We start from the raw sequence: 17,623 nt of genomic DNA on the forward strand, positions 1-17,623 counted from the left end.
AGATATGCTGCAAATAAGTAACTTCGACTTGAGTTACGTCATTGCAGAAAGATCTTCTGAACCTGTCACTTGAAAAAAAATAAAAACGAAAGAATAACAAAATCTTTTCAATTTAGACTGGCTTTTAGTATTTGTGTTGTCTTAGTGGATCAGCACAACATAATCTGCCTGTGGAATGCAATGACCTGCTCAAGAGGAAATTTCAGAGTGTTGTCAAAGAGTTTGCAGTATGATTTACTGGCTTCTTCCTTTGCTCTTTATTTAATGGAAATATCTTCTCCTTCTTTATCACTTTTGCTACATGGAACAAGACACTTGTCTCTCCCTTCCCTGCAGTGTTCAGAAGATTCCTTGCGTTTCCCTGGCACAGGACAACTTGCCTGTCCTTGGTCAACCCAACCACCTTGAGATCCGCGTGTAGAGACCGGGGTGTTAGCAGTGACCGTGGGATATCGCGGGGAAAGTTTCTCCTATGTGGTAGTAGACAGAATGGAAACCTGGAGGCACTGTTGGTGTTTATTCAGGTTTGAAATGCGTGCACAGATTCTTGCTTTCTTGGTAATCGTATGTTTTTTCCTGCTGTAATGTGACATTTCAGGCTCCATTTCAGCTACGTTGCTAATGGGCCCGTCGCTGACTCCCACTCCCAGCGGCGCTGAGGTGGGCGCACGTCTCTGCTAGCTCGGCACAAGGATATCATTAGCGATGACAAATTTCTCCTCACCTCAAGTTTTCCCTTTTTATTTTTCTTTTGGGCTCGTAACTTACTACCAGTCAGATTAAATCAGCAAGCTGGAGCTCCTGAGAAGAAGCTGCTACAACAATAGTCCTTTGTGAGAGCCGTGAAACACGTAGGGTTTTTTTCCTTCTCTAGTGGTATGAAATGTGGCTATTGTAATTTTTGCCTTTAACTAAAAAAAAAAAAAAAAGTGAACAAGAGAGCTGTGTTGTGTGGTGGTGCTGACACAACACCGTGTACTCAATCCAAGTGGTCCTTGGAGGGCCGTGTTTGTTGCAGTGTTGAAGTTGAGTGAGAAGTTGAGTTAAAGTCTTCAGGACTCACTCAGATTTAGGCCCTATGGCTCCCATTCCCTCATGAATTCCCATGGTTTTCCCTCTTCCTTCATCTCCTACCTCTGCTTCTCTGGAGGTGAGATGGAGTCACTGGGTTCCTTCTTTGCAGACTGGGTGAATAATCATCTGTCATTCTGCCAGAAGAGCTCTTGATATGAGTCGATAAAGACACTAATCCCTTTTTTGTTTGTTTTGGAGACATCTGTTGGCTCTCCAAGCCCAGAACTTCCTCTCAGGTATCACCTGCTTATGAGATTGGCCAATATAGATGCACATTTGAGACCTTTATGTAGTCAGGAGACGTCTTCACTGGAGGTTTCCACGTCTCTGTGCAGGCAAAGCCGTTATAGCTCCCTCTTGCTCCAGCCTGAGCTTTTCTCCTCTTGGTATCATTGCAAACTTCTGCTCGGGGTGTTTTGGTCAGCGGCAGCATTGCTCGACCAGACTGTTTTTAATGTTGGGCGAGAGCAGCTTAGCTGAGAACCCAAGAGACCTAACGGCAATAGATCACTGATGTTAGAAACAACTGTTGTCATGTTGTGTTGCTATACACAGGGCATCATTGGGAAATAAGTTTATTTTTCACGGTAAGATATTTTGCTACAAACAAAATTACTTTTCATTGTAGTTTCTAGCTATGTGCAGCGCATTTATTATTATTAATTGAAAGCTAAGCACAGAAAAGATACAAAAAGCATGTTTTTCTCATAGCGCTGGTGTCCTCCTCTTCCCAAATCTTGCATAATGTGGTCGAGAAGGTAAGACAGATTGTTTGATTCCTTGCTCTGGAGTTCATCCCAGTCAATAATATTGATTAGTGCAGGGTGACTTGGTATAACAAGAATAACACCCCTTCCTTAATTTGCGCCTGTATTTCCCAGTTCGTGCTCAGTGGTTCATGCTTGGATGGATTCTTCAATAAGTCAGTCAGCGACAGACCTCACTGGAAATTGGACTGACATTAATAGGGGAAATGAATAATTTTCTTTTCCTAGAAGCTGTGTGTGTCTATTTTTTTTCTTCTGCCTTTGAATTTTGTCGCACTGTGACATTTTCGACTTGAACTGAAACCCCCAAATTTCTATTATTTTCTTAAAGGGTGACCTCTTTCTTCTTACAGTCAGTAAAGATTTATAAACTCTGTCGCGGATTGTTTCTTTGCACTTAGACAATCCTTTTATTGTTATAAAAAGTGTGAAATAGCTCAGTGTCCTGATTGCACCTTTGGTGGATAGTGTAGGTGCAAACATCTGTGGTTCCTATGGGTCATTCCTCTCTAACCCTCTTCCGAATCCAGACATGCAGAGTGGTCTTGTGACACGGCAGAACTGCATCCAAAATACGTTTGCTAATGTGTGTGAATGGAAATACCTGGATGAACAGCGTCAGCTGTGCAAGAGTCAAGGTCCTGACCAGTCCTAAGACTTTGTTCTGGGGTTGCAAACAGGAGGATCAATGAAATGAAGTCATGCAAGAGGTTTTTTTTTACGGATTCATTCACTTTGGAAAGGAGATTGGAGCCACTTGTTGCTTCTGATCATCTTTTCGCTCTTTCCAACTCAAGACATTCTCCTTATTTTAAAGTACACAGTTGTCAGGGTCAAAAAATTGATCTGTTGGTAGTGTTTTGCTTTCAAGTTCTTTGCCTCTTCCCTGCCTATAAAGCTGTTGTAATAATGTGATTAGGTCCTGTATTTATTATTAATCAATTGTTAGTGGAGAGGTCACGTGCCAAACCAAGATGACTTAGACATTGCTCTTGCCCAAGTTCATATTTTTATTTTTAACCCCCTCAAAAAACATTGATGTGGTTAATTGCCAGGTTAATTCGGCAGGTACTATCAGAAAGATGGTCAGTGCTTTGGGGATGGGGGCATGACCACATACACAGGCATGTTGTGGGCCGAATTGCTGCTGATTTCAAAATCAGAGAGGGTTTTTGCTGCTATTACACTTCCTTCTGAATAACGTGGGCTTAATGACAATTAAAAAGAACTTGTCTTCCAAGGAAGCAAAGGGTCGCATCATCCATCAGAGGTGCAAGTGCCTCCTGCTGAGCAGACCTCCATGAACCACAACTCTTGAAACCCTTTCCAAGCACTGTGGGCTTAAAAATAGGTATTACCCGCATCAACAAGACCTTGTCCTTCAGCTTGTGGGGTAGATATTCTTGGGCTTTTGAGCTTGTTTAAGCATGTGCCTGTGAAAGTTAAGAGCTATGGAGCTCAGATTTGGGCTCTTCCAAGGGCTGTTAAAGTCTTTTTGGCATCATGCTGGATGTCCTCATCTGTCATTGGGGTGGTGCTCAGAAGAACTATGAAGTTCAAACCTCTTAGTGATATCTGGACACCTCCCATCGGTGTGGTGGGTTTTGTGTTGGCACCTCATAGGTAGTAAATTGAACCTTGGACCAACTCAGAATAGTGTTTAATGCAGCTAGAAAACTCTTCTCCAACCCAAACTGGGTCCTGTACCCTAGGGGCTTTTCCCTTAATCTGCTTAATCAATCTTTCTGTAATATTGTTGCTAACTGGAAAGAGGAACCTAAACTATATAAATATTAACTATATTATTCCTACTACATTAGAAAAGCTTCCTCTGAGTGCAAGATGAGAAAGGTTGGTATCTTCAGGTTAATTACTGGTCTTTCACTAGGAATGAAGCATTTACAGGCAGACCATAGTGTTTAATTATCACTTATTATGTAAAAATCAATGCACATTCAGGTTTTATGAGACGGTTTGTTTTATATTCTTTTCAAGGAGGACCAGATGATAATTTAATTGAAGGCAGCGGATCCAAGTTCGTCTGCAAACCAGGAGCCAGGAACATTACCATCATCTTTCATCCTCTGCTCAGGTAAGGCTTCCTCCACATTTCTATAAATGTGAATAAGTGGAAGTCACCTACTTCATTAGCGGGCACGTCGCTGCTTCTGAGATAGCATCTCAGAGCAGGATGGGTGCACACCTGTATTTTGGGGCTTTGACGTAAAAATGGTCTTCACATGTGTAAAAAGCCATCGTTGGCCGAGCTTGTTGCAGACGTCTCCTTCAGAACTTGCTCCAGGTGGGATCTCTTGCCTACCTGACCAACAAACGACACAATTTCTTATTGACCCAGGGTGGGAGAAGTTCACACGTTATTTCTCGGGGTCATTTGTGACTCCTCGGGATTAAAACATGTGGAGGAAAACCACCCTAGTTCATTTGTGAAGCCCAAGTTGACTTTCTGATGAGGTGGCACCAGGCATTGGAGGAGTCTTCACAAGAGTGTGTGGTGTGGGGGCATGTTAAGACTTGTTATGTTCTTCGAGCTCCTTCCTTGCAAAAAGGCTACGTGCACCGTACGCCCTCCATGTATTGCGTAATGCCTGCAATAAATCGAAGAATTTTGTGAGCACATTTTGTTTTCCCCCCAATCTGTCTTAAAATGAAAGCAATGTTGACAACAAATGTATAAGCTGCTGGGTTTTTTTTTGGAAGGAAGCTATGCTGCTCATTTAGTGAACTAGTAATGATAATTACTTTGCAAGTAAACTTGTAAAAAATAACTTGCTAGAGCATAAATGATAGATTTCTGCTGTTTTATTATGAGAAGAGAGACAGTGGTTAGGATGCAGTATGTTAAATGAGAGGATTACTGTGATATGGTCATCTTTAAGGACTTAGGTATAAACAGATGGGGCTGTTGGGATACTGCTGTTTTTATTGACGAGGTGCTTTATATTGGTTTAAGAATGGGTGAAAATACTTTTTTTCTCTCTCCCTGTTCACTTTCCTGCTGTTTTTCTTTTCCCTTCTGCTGTTGCCATCAAACACGAGTACTATGTTTTAAATACCGATTTTCACAAACTTGAGTTTCATTCCTGACTTGCAAGGTAGACAGTGCAAATAGTGGGTTTCCTAAAAAAATCATTGCATCAAGATTAAGGTATCGGAGTACAAGATAATTTTCACAGCGACTATCTGCAACATCTTAGTCAATGCTTCGTCACATCAATACCAGCTTGAAGAGAAAGAAGATGCTTTGTGACTGAGTGAGGTGAGTTTGGATGCAGGTGAAAACTTTTAATTATAAAAAAAGAAAAGAACCCAAAAAACATGATGTTACCCCATGATAAGCAGGATAATGTTGTTGCAAGAGTCCAGGCTGCCGTAGTTTTAATGCACAATCCTAAACATTTCTGCATCTGCTGTAAATCAGTGCTGCCTTAGAGCAGGGCTGGGTTGGGGGATACTCGCAGTTTAATTCAGCACAGTGTGGAGGGTTGTAAGCAGACTGGCTCATGTCCATCAGTGTGAATTTATCTATTTATACATTTATTTAATTATTACTTCTGTAAGGTTCATCCCCTTAGTTGTGGTTGTGAATGTACTACTCAAAGGGTAACCTGCTTGGCAGGAAGGTGTGAATTTTTCCATAGTTATTTCTCAAAGTAAAATTGCATTTAACTCTGCAATTAATATACTAAAAAAAAAAAAAAACAGTCTTTTGCTGCCGCGTGCTTTGCTGTTGTCTTTCCAAAACCCATAGGAAAGCACAGGACAAACTCCTGCAGGCGATTTTCCAAGCTTTCTTTTCCTGGGATTCAGGCAGAGCAGTGCGGCAGATTGCATCCTTTGGGATGCAGCTCCCTAATTCCCACTGAGTTGAGATGCTCCCAACCTGGATTCATCCCTTGGGGTTTAACGCAACCACAGCACGCGTGGGAAGTGGATAGCGGTATTTTGGAAGGACAGTGGGTAAATTCCTGAGAGAATCCCTACAAAAACTAATTGCATTTACAAACCAATTAGGAATACACAGAATTTCTGTTAATTCCGTGCCATGGGCAGCATCGGATGTAGAAATTACTGAAAGGATCTGCAGCCCATCCAAACCCCGAGCGATGCCCGCGGTTGCATTCGCTCAGTGGTGACGCAGCAGATGGGGGAGCTTCTTATTTCTTGATTTCAGACGGCGTCAGTTCCTTTTCTTTACTGATACCATCATTTTTGCTTTCCTTCCACCTACATTAATGGGGATAAAAGAGCAATCGCTCTCTTATTAAATAAAATAGAGGCAACATCCTCCTTCACGGGAATAATCTCAGGCGATGGGAGTTTTCCATCACTGCCTGTTGATACCTACAGGCTCTTCCCCAGTCTCTCCCAGGCTGCTGCAACTCAAATTTCCACCTATCTGGAAGGGAGGGTGGTAACTAAGAAACTGTACCTCCCTGATACACCTTTTTATTAGTATTTGGACAGCTCTAATAACTAATTTGTTCTTAAATGATGCTGCAATATCTTGTAGTTGGGTGCTGCAAAATTAATGTTAGATAATATATAGAATGTACTGCTTTGGAAGCAGCAGGAATGTGCAAATTCAATTAGTTTGTTACTTATGTTTTAGCATAGTTTAAATTGTGTTACATGATACCCGGTGTGCTAAGGAAAGCATGTGCAAATTTAGCTGTCAAAAGGCAATGCATTAGTATTGAAGAGACAAAAGTCAGGCCATCTTGTGGCCCAAATAATGCTAAGAAATGAGAGACGTTGATTCTTAGCTCTTTGAAATGAAATGTTTGATTTCAGAGAAATTAATAAAACCCCTTAAATAGGTAACCACCTGTATTACAAGAATGCTGTTTCTTGAGTCTTGCAGTCTTGGCTAACAAGACCCTTACGGGTGCTGATGAGTGTTTTGTACCTGTCAATAACAGGAACGAGTGCTTCTTCTGGGTAAATCCTTACCTCCCTTTTTCTTCTCCTTTGACAAGCTTTGACAAGTCTGGCTAGCTGAATCATCAAGGCACATTTCAAAAATAAATAATTAAGAGCCCCTTGTTGTCCACGAAGGACATGGTGGGGAGGCAGTGGGGAACAGCTTGGCCTTTTGTGCCTGTTTTTATTATTTTTAAGGGCTTTAGCAGAGCTGACAAGTGTCTCTGCGTGCGCCTGATGAAAGATGACAGGTTAGAAGAACCCGAAGGTAAAACTGTTCATTTGCTATGATGAAGAATAAAGCGACCACCTCCTGTGCAAACCAAAGCTCTCCCCCACCATCCCCACCGAGTCGGGTGCGCTGATGTTCTTCATCCATCCATGCTTCATCCATGCGGGCTCTGAAGAGCCTCTACCGAATTTCACATCTCTCCAGCTCCACCTTTCCCTCAGGGGAGATGTCGACAGAAGGGACGTGTCAATTTGGAGGTTTGCAGAGACTTGTGCCAAATGGTTGGGAATGGTGTGAGTTCAGTTCCATAATAATAGCCTCTGGTCAGTGTTATGGTGGTCAAGGAAAAGAAAATACAAGGTCATTTAGTTGGTTTCTTAATGGGAGCATCATGGAAGCTCTTCATGTTCTCATGGAGTGAGGTTGAAGACCCACATGTTGCTGCACACTATTATGTTCATTATATTGTAAGTAGAGATTTATGACAGTTTAGTATGAGTTTTTGGGGACTTGCTTATATCTTTTGAGAGGCCACGCTTGAATGGCTGTACCCAAGAGTCGTCTACTGACAGGTCTCAAGAGGCACCAGCCATCCTGGTGCGGATGTGCTCCGCTGCCCCAAAGCCAAGGAGGAGCAGCAGATCTGGGTGCCGAAATGTGCAGAACCTGCTGATTTCCTGCTGTGGTGTGAGGAATCGTGGGGTTTCTTCCTCCTGGAGAAGCTGCTGCTGGACTGCAAGAGGGCTGGTTTTGGCTTCTCTGCCTTGTTGCGCCTTTTCAGCAATGTAACTTCTTGCAACCTGGATCTGTGTAGGAGATCCAATCAGACCAACCAACCTGGCATCTAAAAGACATGCTACCGTGGTAGAAAATGAATCATTGCAGGTATTACACACTGTTTTAACAGAGCCTCAGTTGGACTTTGATGGTAGACCTTCCTTGTTTTTGAGTCTGCTTGTCACTTTTGCACACTGTCAAATAGTCTGTTTGAGCACTTCCTTGGTGTCAGTCCACAGATGTTTCTTTATTCACTTAGTTTTGCTATATCTTTGCCATTTGTCATATAAATTGTGTTAAAAAACACAATTGCGTAAAGCCAAACTTCCGCTCAACCAGATCAGACGTTTATCATGTGGTGCTTGGACAACTTAATTCAAATTAGCTCATCAGACTAGGCATGACAAAGTCTTCTATTATGAAGCTCCCATGAGACCTGGCAATAGCAATGACGCTTCCTGAGGGTCCAAAATGAGAAGCTTTGACAAACCGGACCAAATATCTGAGATGTCTTATGATGTGGGATATGCCATGTAGCTTCAATGGAGGAGAAACGGCGGCTCCACGGCCTTCTGCAGCTGGCCTCTGCTGAGTTGTAGTAGTGCCAGATAGCAGTTCTTTTCACCATTTTTCTTCTACATTGATTTTAGAGACTTCTAAGTCCTCATAGATACTTAGTTAGGTCTAATTTAGCTTTTCTGATCTATTGCTTTCATGTTCTACTTCTCCCTATAGGTTGTCCCTGGATGCCATGCTGGGTTAGCTCCCTGGAATTCCTGCTGTTTGGTTCTCATTCTTGGTAACAAAATTCATAGCTTTCAGTATGAGTTCTTGCTAGCAGCTGAGGTTCAAAGTCCCATGTTCCTAGTTAGAAACCTGTCTGTCCCAAGTACCTGCCAGAAACACGGAATCACTTTTATGAGTATTACAATACTTTTTGTAGCCGGTGGGTGATGGTGGCGATGACTGAGATGTAGAAGCTGTCCTTGTGTGGGTTTTACAGGTGCCAGCAGATCTATGGAGTAGTCTTGAGAAGGAAAAGGAGAAATCTAAGGGAAAACCCTGAATTACAGGGATTTATTCAATGCCTTGGAGTATTTTGCTGGACCAAGTGTTCTAACTGAGAGTGCTGTCTTAACCATCAGCCAGCTCTTAACCATGCAGCCAGCCGAAAGCTCTAAAGACAGCTCAACTAGCACATTTTCCAAGCCTAAAATGGCGCATTAAAAAAAAAAAATTTTCCATAAGAGAATTTTAATATATCAAAAATTCCTTGTTTTTTTTTTAACTTGGACTCTGTTTCCAGGTAAAACCGCGTGGATTAGCTGATGTCTAGCTAATTGTAGGACTTTGCTAGGATGTGCTCATTTAAAACATCTCAGGTCAGTCGTAAATTATAAATCGCCCAGTGGTGCCTCGTTAGCAGGACAGGTGCAAGAATTTGATTGGAAATGGTGAGTAACCTTCCTTCGTTATTGGAAGGTCATTTTAGCAGATTGCAGATGAGATTGAAGGGAAAAAGCTGGTACAGGAGAAGCAGGAACCAATAATCATCAGGTTTTCCCCCACAATTTTTTTTCTGTCTGTTTTATGGACTATTCCACAGAAATTTCTAGGTGTTATATTCATTAAATTAGCAGTTAAATAAGGTTGAAATGCATGTTGTATGCATACAGGTTTTCAGATTTTCTTTATTCTTTCCTTTTTCCATCCTTCTACCAATTGCAAACTGGATGGGAGAAAAAGTACTTAGCAAAACAGGAAGAGGATAGGGGATCTGTTTGTTTAAGTACAGAATGACTAAAACTTGGAATGTTTTTTGAGGAACAAACACCAAGATCTGCTCCTACCGCTTCTGCTGTGGGACACCATGGAACTGTCCAAGCGCAAGGTAGGATTCTCCCATGCAGGAGTCGTGACATTGGGTTCTTCATGGATTTATGGAAACCTGTCCAGAAAGTAGCTTAGTGAGGACGTTATTAAAATCCCAAATGTAACGGGAACCTCAAGGAGGAATCCAGTGAGTGGTAAGTGCAGGTTGTAGCATGAGGCTGCTGTGGTGGTTCCCTTCGGGAGGGAACCGGGGTGCTCACAGCCCTGATCGCTCAAGTCGGGGCTCTGCTTTTTGTTTTAGCTCGATGGTTCTGGTTTAGTTTTTGCAAAGCTATTTGAAACCTTCTGATCTGCTGTTTAAAGTGCTGTGGTCTAGGGGAGAGTCCAGTGTGTTGCAGCTGTCTTCCCAAACAGAGCATCAAGGTGAGTTTTGATCCCCCGAGAGACAGCAAGAGGAAAAAGTGGAATTTCCAAAGTGCCATTTCTGTCTTTGATTTCCAAGAACGAGATTTAAAAAAAGCTCAAGTGCATATTTCAGTTATTGCCATGTTCAGTTGGATGAACAGAGCTAAAAATACTGCTTTTGAAGTAACTTCACCATTAAACTGCATTTTTTCATTTTGCTGACTTTTGCCATGGGAATTACAATGTGAGACCCACTTTTGTACCCCTCCTTTTTTTTTTTTTTCTTAATTCTCTTTAAATTCTCTCTATTTTTTTTAATAATTTTTTGGTTACTTTGGAGCCCAGGCTTTGAGAATATCAGCTTGATTAGCAGGAATTGCACAGGGTGTAACACCACCTCTGTAGCTCCTTTAGACTGAGGTCCTGGAGAACCATGGCACTGCGGGAATGATTTCAAGGGCACTGGAGAAATGTTGGCCCAAAGGACAGATAAATGTCACCGTCGGGCCCTGGTTGTACATGGAAACTCTGAACAGCTCTCAGAGCACAGTGCAAAATACAGCAAAATGCATTTGCTTCAGATGCTGAGTGGTAGTGCAGTAACATAGTCTCATTCAGCTGAGTTATTTAAAGATTATTATTTTGCATTTTTATTTCCTTTTTTTCTTATTGTAACAATTTCATCATTATTTATCAATATTATTATCTTTAAGGGGCTGTTTGGCTAGTGTGTTTGGAGTGTGACCCCAGCAAAATCAAGTAATGTCAAGTTTTAAGCTGCAAACAGCATCAGGGAAAAGCAGCACGTCTTCTCCACCCCCATCTCTGTTTTTTAAGCAAACAAGCTAAAAAAAGGAAATTAATATTCCTACTCTCTGCCCCCTGCATCCTTCATTTTTAACATTTAAAACAGAGCTTAAACTAGGAGGCAGTATGTTGGGAAGGACTGAAGAGGAAAGTAGTAGTTCACTGAACTAAAACCTACATAGCAATGACTTAATTCTGACAATGACTTAATTCTGACCATTCCTCAGGAGTTAACAGTTTTATTTGCAGTTTGGAGTAACCACTGTTTGTTTGGCCATTTACTTTCTATTTTTTTCTCCTTGACTTTTTGCTTGTTATTACTGACTTTAAAATGTAAATCTGAACAAATTCTTGGTCTTTGTGAGCTCATGATTTTCATTCCTCTGTCTCTGGGTCTTACCCCTAACTCCTTAAATGTTTTGAGCTTCATTTGAGTACATGGGCACCGTTCAACAGTCCTGTTCCCAGCGAAGATCCGCACAGTGAAATATCACTGGAATTTAATTTGTGGGAGAAATGGACCTTTAAATTCAGTTCTTGCTTGTGACGGCAGCAGCACGAGGTTTCGGGAGCCAAGTAGGACCACTTAAGGTCAATGCTTTGGTTCTGTTTGCAGCTTCAGCTTGGCAGGTTTCTATTTTTTTTTTGTTTTTATTTTTTCTTTTCCCTGCAGAAACACTGCAACAAATGTGACAAAACAGAGGATGCTAAAAGCTTCGCTTTCCACTCTTCGTAGTGGCTTAAGAACCAACGCTGGCAATAACACTTAGAACTAATGGAATGGTGCTACCAGGGCCCCTAAACGGTGCCGTGGTGCCTGGGAATGGGAAAACACATCTTTTTATTAAACTTTTATATCAGCTGCCTCCGAGGGCTTCTCACAGAGTAAAAAGACAAGAAAAACAAGGGCTCACAGGGCTACCTACTCTGTAAAACGCAATGAGGATCAGACATGGACCGAGGCTCTCAGTGGCTCTGATCATTTTGGGTGACTTTTTTCGGTTATCTCATTAGCTCTGCGGTAAGAGGAGAGTGTTTCTGAAGTGTATAGATAAAATATTAAAAAAAAACCAAAACACTTACACTCTGTAAGGCTTTGTGACATTGCTAAAACACACAGAATTCCCCCAGAAATGGCCTGTTCCTTGGTTTGGGGTCCTGTAGCACCTCTTTACACTTTCTGAATGGAAAGGAAGAATTGAGATTGCCTAGAAATAACACTAAATATGACAAGACTAAGCCAAGTGTCCCATGTGATTCTTTCTAGTAGGTCTGCAGATCTCGGGGGAAAAGTCACCTTCCTGCTTCCTGATGAAGACGAGTGACAGCAGTCGGGGAGAGCCACGGCCTGCCCCATGTCCCGGCAGCAAATAAACCCAGCACAGAAAATCAAACCTGCCACGTGGAGCAGGAAAGTTTCAATTCTCTGCCCATTAATATTGCAAAAGGAATGGCGTAAAATCATCCTCTTTGGGTTCATCCTTTTAAAGGTGGAGTCAAGGCTTCAGACTGGGTTTGTTTTCTCATTTTCCTGTTGGGGAATGTGCTGTTTGTCACTGTAATTCCATCCCTCTTGGTGAAGAGTGCATGACTGCTTTTAGCAAAATGGATTTGCTCTGAGCATCAGCCTGGGCGGAAATCATTAATCTGAGTCAAAAGCAAATTGTTGTTAAGAATTAATGCCTTGATAAGAATAAATTAATTGCAACAAATAAGTCCATGGTTAGTTGCTATAGTTTCTTTCTCTTACTCACACATGTCCTGTTTATGCAATGCTCTTCTGCCTCTATCTTTAGTTATTACTTCATCTTCTTCCTAGAGAGAATTCTGCCCAAATCCTCAAGATGCTTTGAGTATTTGGGGTTATTTTCTGTTTTTCCTTCATCCGGCTCAATCTTTCTTCCTGCAAGAGGTGCCAAACCCATCCTCCATGTGCTCCATCCATGCTGATAAAATAATTATTCCAACCTCAAAGACTCCGCTGCCCTTTTCCTGCAGTCCCAGACAGTCCCTTCTCGGTCCTGTGGCTACATTTGTTTAGCACATAATTCAGTGCACTTGTTGCCACAGGAAGAGTTGTGGCTGCTCCCACGAGATGCCGTGTGAAATGCTCCGTTTTCGGGATGCGACAGGTAGAGATCTGTCCCATGCATCCCCCAAGAGCCTCCCAAAGAAAAGGTTTGGCACCTCTCCCTATTGAAAAATAAACAGAAGTTGTCAAGGGCTGAGGACTATTGTTGGAGGAAGTAAAATGGGTGCTTATTATCGGTTTTAGATACGCCCAGGCCAATAGTTAAGTGTTTTTCCCTGGTTAGTTTGATGAAAGGCGGTAATGGATTTAATTGCTGGTTGTCATTTGTAATGCAGTATATGCAGTATTTGAGTTATTCTGATAATGTGTTGTAATTACCTACCATCAAGCGTTTTACAATGGCAAAAACATGATCTTTGAAGTAACGTAGCTAAGTTCTTTGAATTAAAGGCAATAGCTATTGAGAGTACAATATCATTTAAAAACATCAATCAAGTCAGTTAGGTAAACAAGATGAAGGGTTTTTTTTTTTTTTACTTCTTTCATAATTTTTTTTCTCTGCCCTTAATCCTTCCCAAACTCTTGGCAGAGTAAGCAGACTGCCTGAAAGGCTGATAAATAAAAGCTGTTTTGAAGTTTTGCATGCACGCCTCCAATCTGAAAAGCGCTGTGCCATCCAGAAAGCCTCCTTGTGTTTAACTCCAATGGGACAGCTCTTCATTTGAGCCGTGCAACCCCATCAACCAGGAGATGAAAGCTCTTTTGAGGAGCGCTGTCTGGAATTTGCCTTGGGAAATGGCCACGCTGCAGTTGGTAGCCGGGGTGAAGCTTTTGAAGAGGTCCCGGTTGGCCTTGACCACATCCATGCAGATGCAAACCAACTGTGTGATGTTGAGGTACCAAATTCGTGGACGTTGTTGCTTGGATTCTAAGCCTCGTCTGACAAAGAAAAGGAGAGCAAAAGAAACCTGGAGTCTAACAGAAGGACATATGGCTTCTTGTGACCTTCATGTCCTGTTGGAATCTGCATGTAGAACGCCCAAATTCTAGACAATGTGTGATCAGCCAAATTGAATTTTGATGAAACCATCTTCTGTGGTCCCGTAACCGCTGCAGAAGTCAGTTTATAATTCATTGCCACACTGCAGATTTGTAAGGATTAACACGAGTGAACTGTCACCTTTTCACATTCTTTCTTAATATAAAATAGAAGTGTCCCTCTAGGTTAGTCACACTCCACACCTATTCAGATATGAAATCTAATATTTGGGTAACAAAGCACCAAATGGAAGAGGAATTCAACCATGCATATGTATATTCTATAATTTTAGTATACTTCTTGATTGAGGGATTGAAGTTAATTAAAACTATGAGCATCTTTTTTTTTTCCACAGGGAATTGTGTGTTAATGTGCAGTCTTATGACGAGGTTCATGTCATTGGAAAACTGTGAAATTATGAGCCAGATTTTCCACTTGCCCATGGCATTTAAGAGTTGGTCTTTCTTTTAATTGCCAAAAAGAAAATAAAAAGACCAGTTGTATGACAATAATGACAGTTTTCTTCATATGAAAAGGAGATGAAATTAAATCTTTCTTAATGATTCCTTTAAATTCCTGAAGCGCAGGTAGATTTTATCTAAGACACATCTCATGTTGTGTGTTGGCTTTCTGAATTTTAAAAGCAATTTTAAATACGTTGTTTTCCTCTCCTTTTCATATAAACTCAAACTGGGATAACCAGGACTGACAGTAGATTTTTAGAGAGCCTAATAGGCGTAAATCCCTCTCTGGATGAGATTAGCATCAGGCACGAAGAACCTGGCTCGGGGAGAGGGAGGATGTCAGCGTTGCCAACGGGCACCTTCAAAGATTTCCCTGCGTCCGGTGGCAAGTCCCAGCAGCCCAACATGGACAAAAAAGTCAAATTGTCAAAAGCCATTAGTGCCTGTCACTTCATAGACCTTCACACTGGAGTTCCCCCTTTGGAACGATGTTTTTCTCCTTCTTCAAGTAAGTAGGACGATCAGATGGTGTACAGAAGCAGCTGAAAATTAACCCGTTTGGCGCTTTCCAGGAATCTTTCATTCCACGTTGTCTCTTACAACGTGAAGATTTGGCCTCTCCTTACAGGCGTCTCCTGCACATGTCTTTCAGTGGGTGGATTTTCCTTTTCCCTTTCTCCCAGTGACAAAGTTGTTCTGGCAAAACACCAGTAGATTCGTGGCAAACACCTTGGATCTCCTTTCTATCATGTCTTCTGTTCAAGGAACACGTTAAAGCTCCACTGTAAAACTAATTCTCTTCTTGCCAGTACATTTGCTCCTCCAACATACTCAACCTTTCCAGTGAAGCAAAAGTCTGAGAGACTCTTTTATATCTGTACAAAACATGTACTCTCTCTGAGATGAATGTTGGGAGCCTCATTTAATCTGTTGCTTCAAGATTCACAGATTCGAGGTGCTGCCACTACTTGAGGCTGTTGAAACCATGGTTCATACTGAGTTATTTTTATAGATGCTTTTTTTTTACAAGTAGTCATACAGAAATAGAAAGATTTCTGCTTAGTTCATATACATAGAGTCCTCAAGCTCTAAAGAATATATTACTAATAATTTGGTATCCTAATTAGATGCCTAATTATGTTATGTAATAGTACAGTCTTTGCCAATTTCTGATGGCTTTTACTGTACTTATCTTTGCTGTTCATATCATTTTAAGCATGTCTAAATTCTTCCTTTTCCTGTCTTGGGGGGCTTTCTGCCTTATTTATTTATTTATTTTGGAGACTGACATATAATTTACTCTAAAAATAATGAAGCAAGTAATACAGTGCCAGTTTTTGAAAGACATAAAACCAAGAAGTATCCTCTGGAGCACATGAACTGGAGACACGATGCAGTCGCAAGTGTCCTAAGTGGTTGTGGCCACATAGAGTGTTGATGTTGCAACTTTGGATTTTATAATAATAGGGACAGTATCATCCTGCAGAGCTCAGATTCACTGAGGAATGGGGAGAAAAAAAAGAGAAAAAAAAAAAGGAAAAACAAGAACATGAAAGTCGCCTTGGACTTGGCCTGAAGGTGCTTGTTTTGCAGTGCATCTTTTGACATTTTTCATAGCCGTGTCAGTACAATTTGGGGGGAAATTCCCACCTTGTGTGACAAGCCACCCCAGAGAGGCCAGTTTTGTCACAGGCCATTAATGTTCATCGTCACGAAGCGTAGCGTGGCCGTCTCCCCCGTAGGGAGCTCCATGGAGATCTGCGTAGGAGGGATAGCCAGGAGGCCGAGGGCTAGAGAGAGACGTGAAGATTCAAGCTCAGGGGTCGCCTCTGCCGCGCAGCGTCTCGCAGCAGCTCTTGGCCCAGAAGCAGCTCGCGAGGCAGGCGTGACCTGGGTGTCACTTTGCTTTGAGTGCAAAATGCCTGTTTTTTGGAAATAGATGAAGCCTGCATGCTTTAGGGGCAGGAGGTGGGGTTGGCTCATGTTGAGTTCAACGGTGCACGAGGGCAGGGATGTGCTCAGGTGGCAACCTCAGGCTTTCATGCTACCACTGCTTCCCTGGGGAACAGCAGAGCTGGGCAGCTGGAGAACTGCTGCCATTGCCAATTCTCTGTACTTCCATCTCAAGGCATGCTTATATATATAATTTTTTGTTTGTTCTGGTCAGCTACTTGCTGTCTGGCATCACATTTCCTCAAAATGCTGCCACCACTTTTGATGAGTTGCTCTTCATTTTGTGTTATCTTGCCGAGTTGTCTCACTTGCCTACTAGAATCAATGAAAACTTTGAAACAAAACCCAGGGCCTATCATATTCAAGATTGATTTTATTATATTAGCAGTCATTGTGGTAATGGGGTCCTGATAATAGCCCTTCTGCTCTGTTTTTCTGCGTCTGCAACAGGATGAATTTGACATACATTGAATTCTTCTCATGGTTGAGAGTCTTTATTCATTGATGGGCTACGAGAAGGTACGGAGCCTTTCTTAGTTCAAGAATCAAACCAGCTTTATCCTAAAGTCTTCAAGGAGCAGTGCCATGACGTGTGCATTGCAGAAGATCCCTTGGACTGTGTCATCAACCCTCAAGGAGCATTTGAGGCCCTTGCAGAGTAGAGGGATGGTTGCAGAGAGAACATTGCCCAGGAGACACAGAGCTCTGAGTTTCTCCTCTGGTCTGCTCCTGTTGTAGCAGGTCTGGAGCAGATCTGTGGTTAAATTTGCTTAAATTTCACAATTGCATGGAAAAGATAGTTCTAAAGACTAGTTCTCCTTATTCCCCTTCTGATTTTACTGATGCTCTTAAAGTAATATGATCCAGTCTTAAGTTCCGCTCCTCTTTTTAGTTGCCAGTCTGATCTTTGATGCTTTGGGGGTTTCTTATCCAGCCCTTCATCAACTTTCAAGTCTGTTGAGCTTTGCCTGTAGATATTGAGGCAAGTCAGCAAAATTTAGATATTGGTGGCATGTGGTGCGACAATTTAAGTGACCAGAAAGGACAGTTTCCTTTAAATATTCTCAGAACAACCCTGGTTAGCCTAAGAAAACAAGTTAATGTAACATGGCTTTAATTACTCTTTTTTTTAGCCAACATGTTCTTAATAAACTACCCTGATACTCAAAACTCAATAGGTAATGAAATTTGTACATTTTCTTTTAGTTTACTTATAACTTCCATGAGAAATTTACTCTTGCATTGTATATCAAATAGGTGGGAATATCAGTTCCCAGCCTTAAATTCCGTATACTGGTA

General features: G+C 41.7%; 1 protein-coding gene across 1 annotated transcript in view; it reads left to right on the plus strand.

Moving 5' to 3' along the window:
• Positions 1 to 17,623, plus strand: part of EXOC4 (exocyst complex component 4) — a 301,672-nt gene that overhangs the window by 134,407 nt on the left and 149,642 nt on the right. Inside the window, exon 10 of the mRNA XM_088531798.1 lies at positions 3,837 to 3,933. Within this exon, the coding sequence (XP_088387924.1) occupies positions 3,837 to 3,933 (97 nt within the window). The remainder of the gene's footprint in view (positions 1 to 3,836; positions 3,934 to 17,623) is intronic.

This window comes from Tinamus guttatus, unplaced genomic scaffold (genome assembly GCF_059628265.1).
Source record: "Tinamus guttatus ecotype Peru unplaced genomic scaffold, ASM5962826v1 Tinamus_guttatus_pri_ptg000434l, whole genome shotgun sequence".
NCBI lineage: Eukaryota > Metazoa > Chordata > Aves > Tinamiformes > Tinamidae > Tinamus > Tinamus guttatus.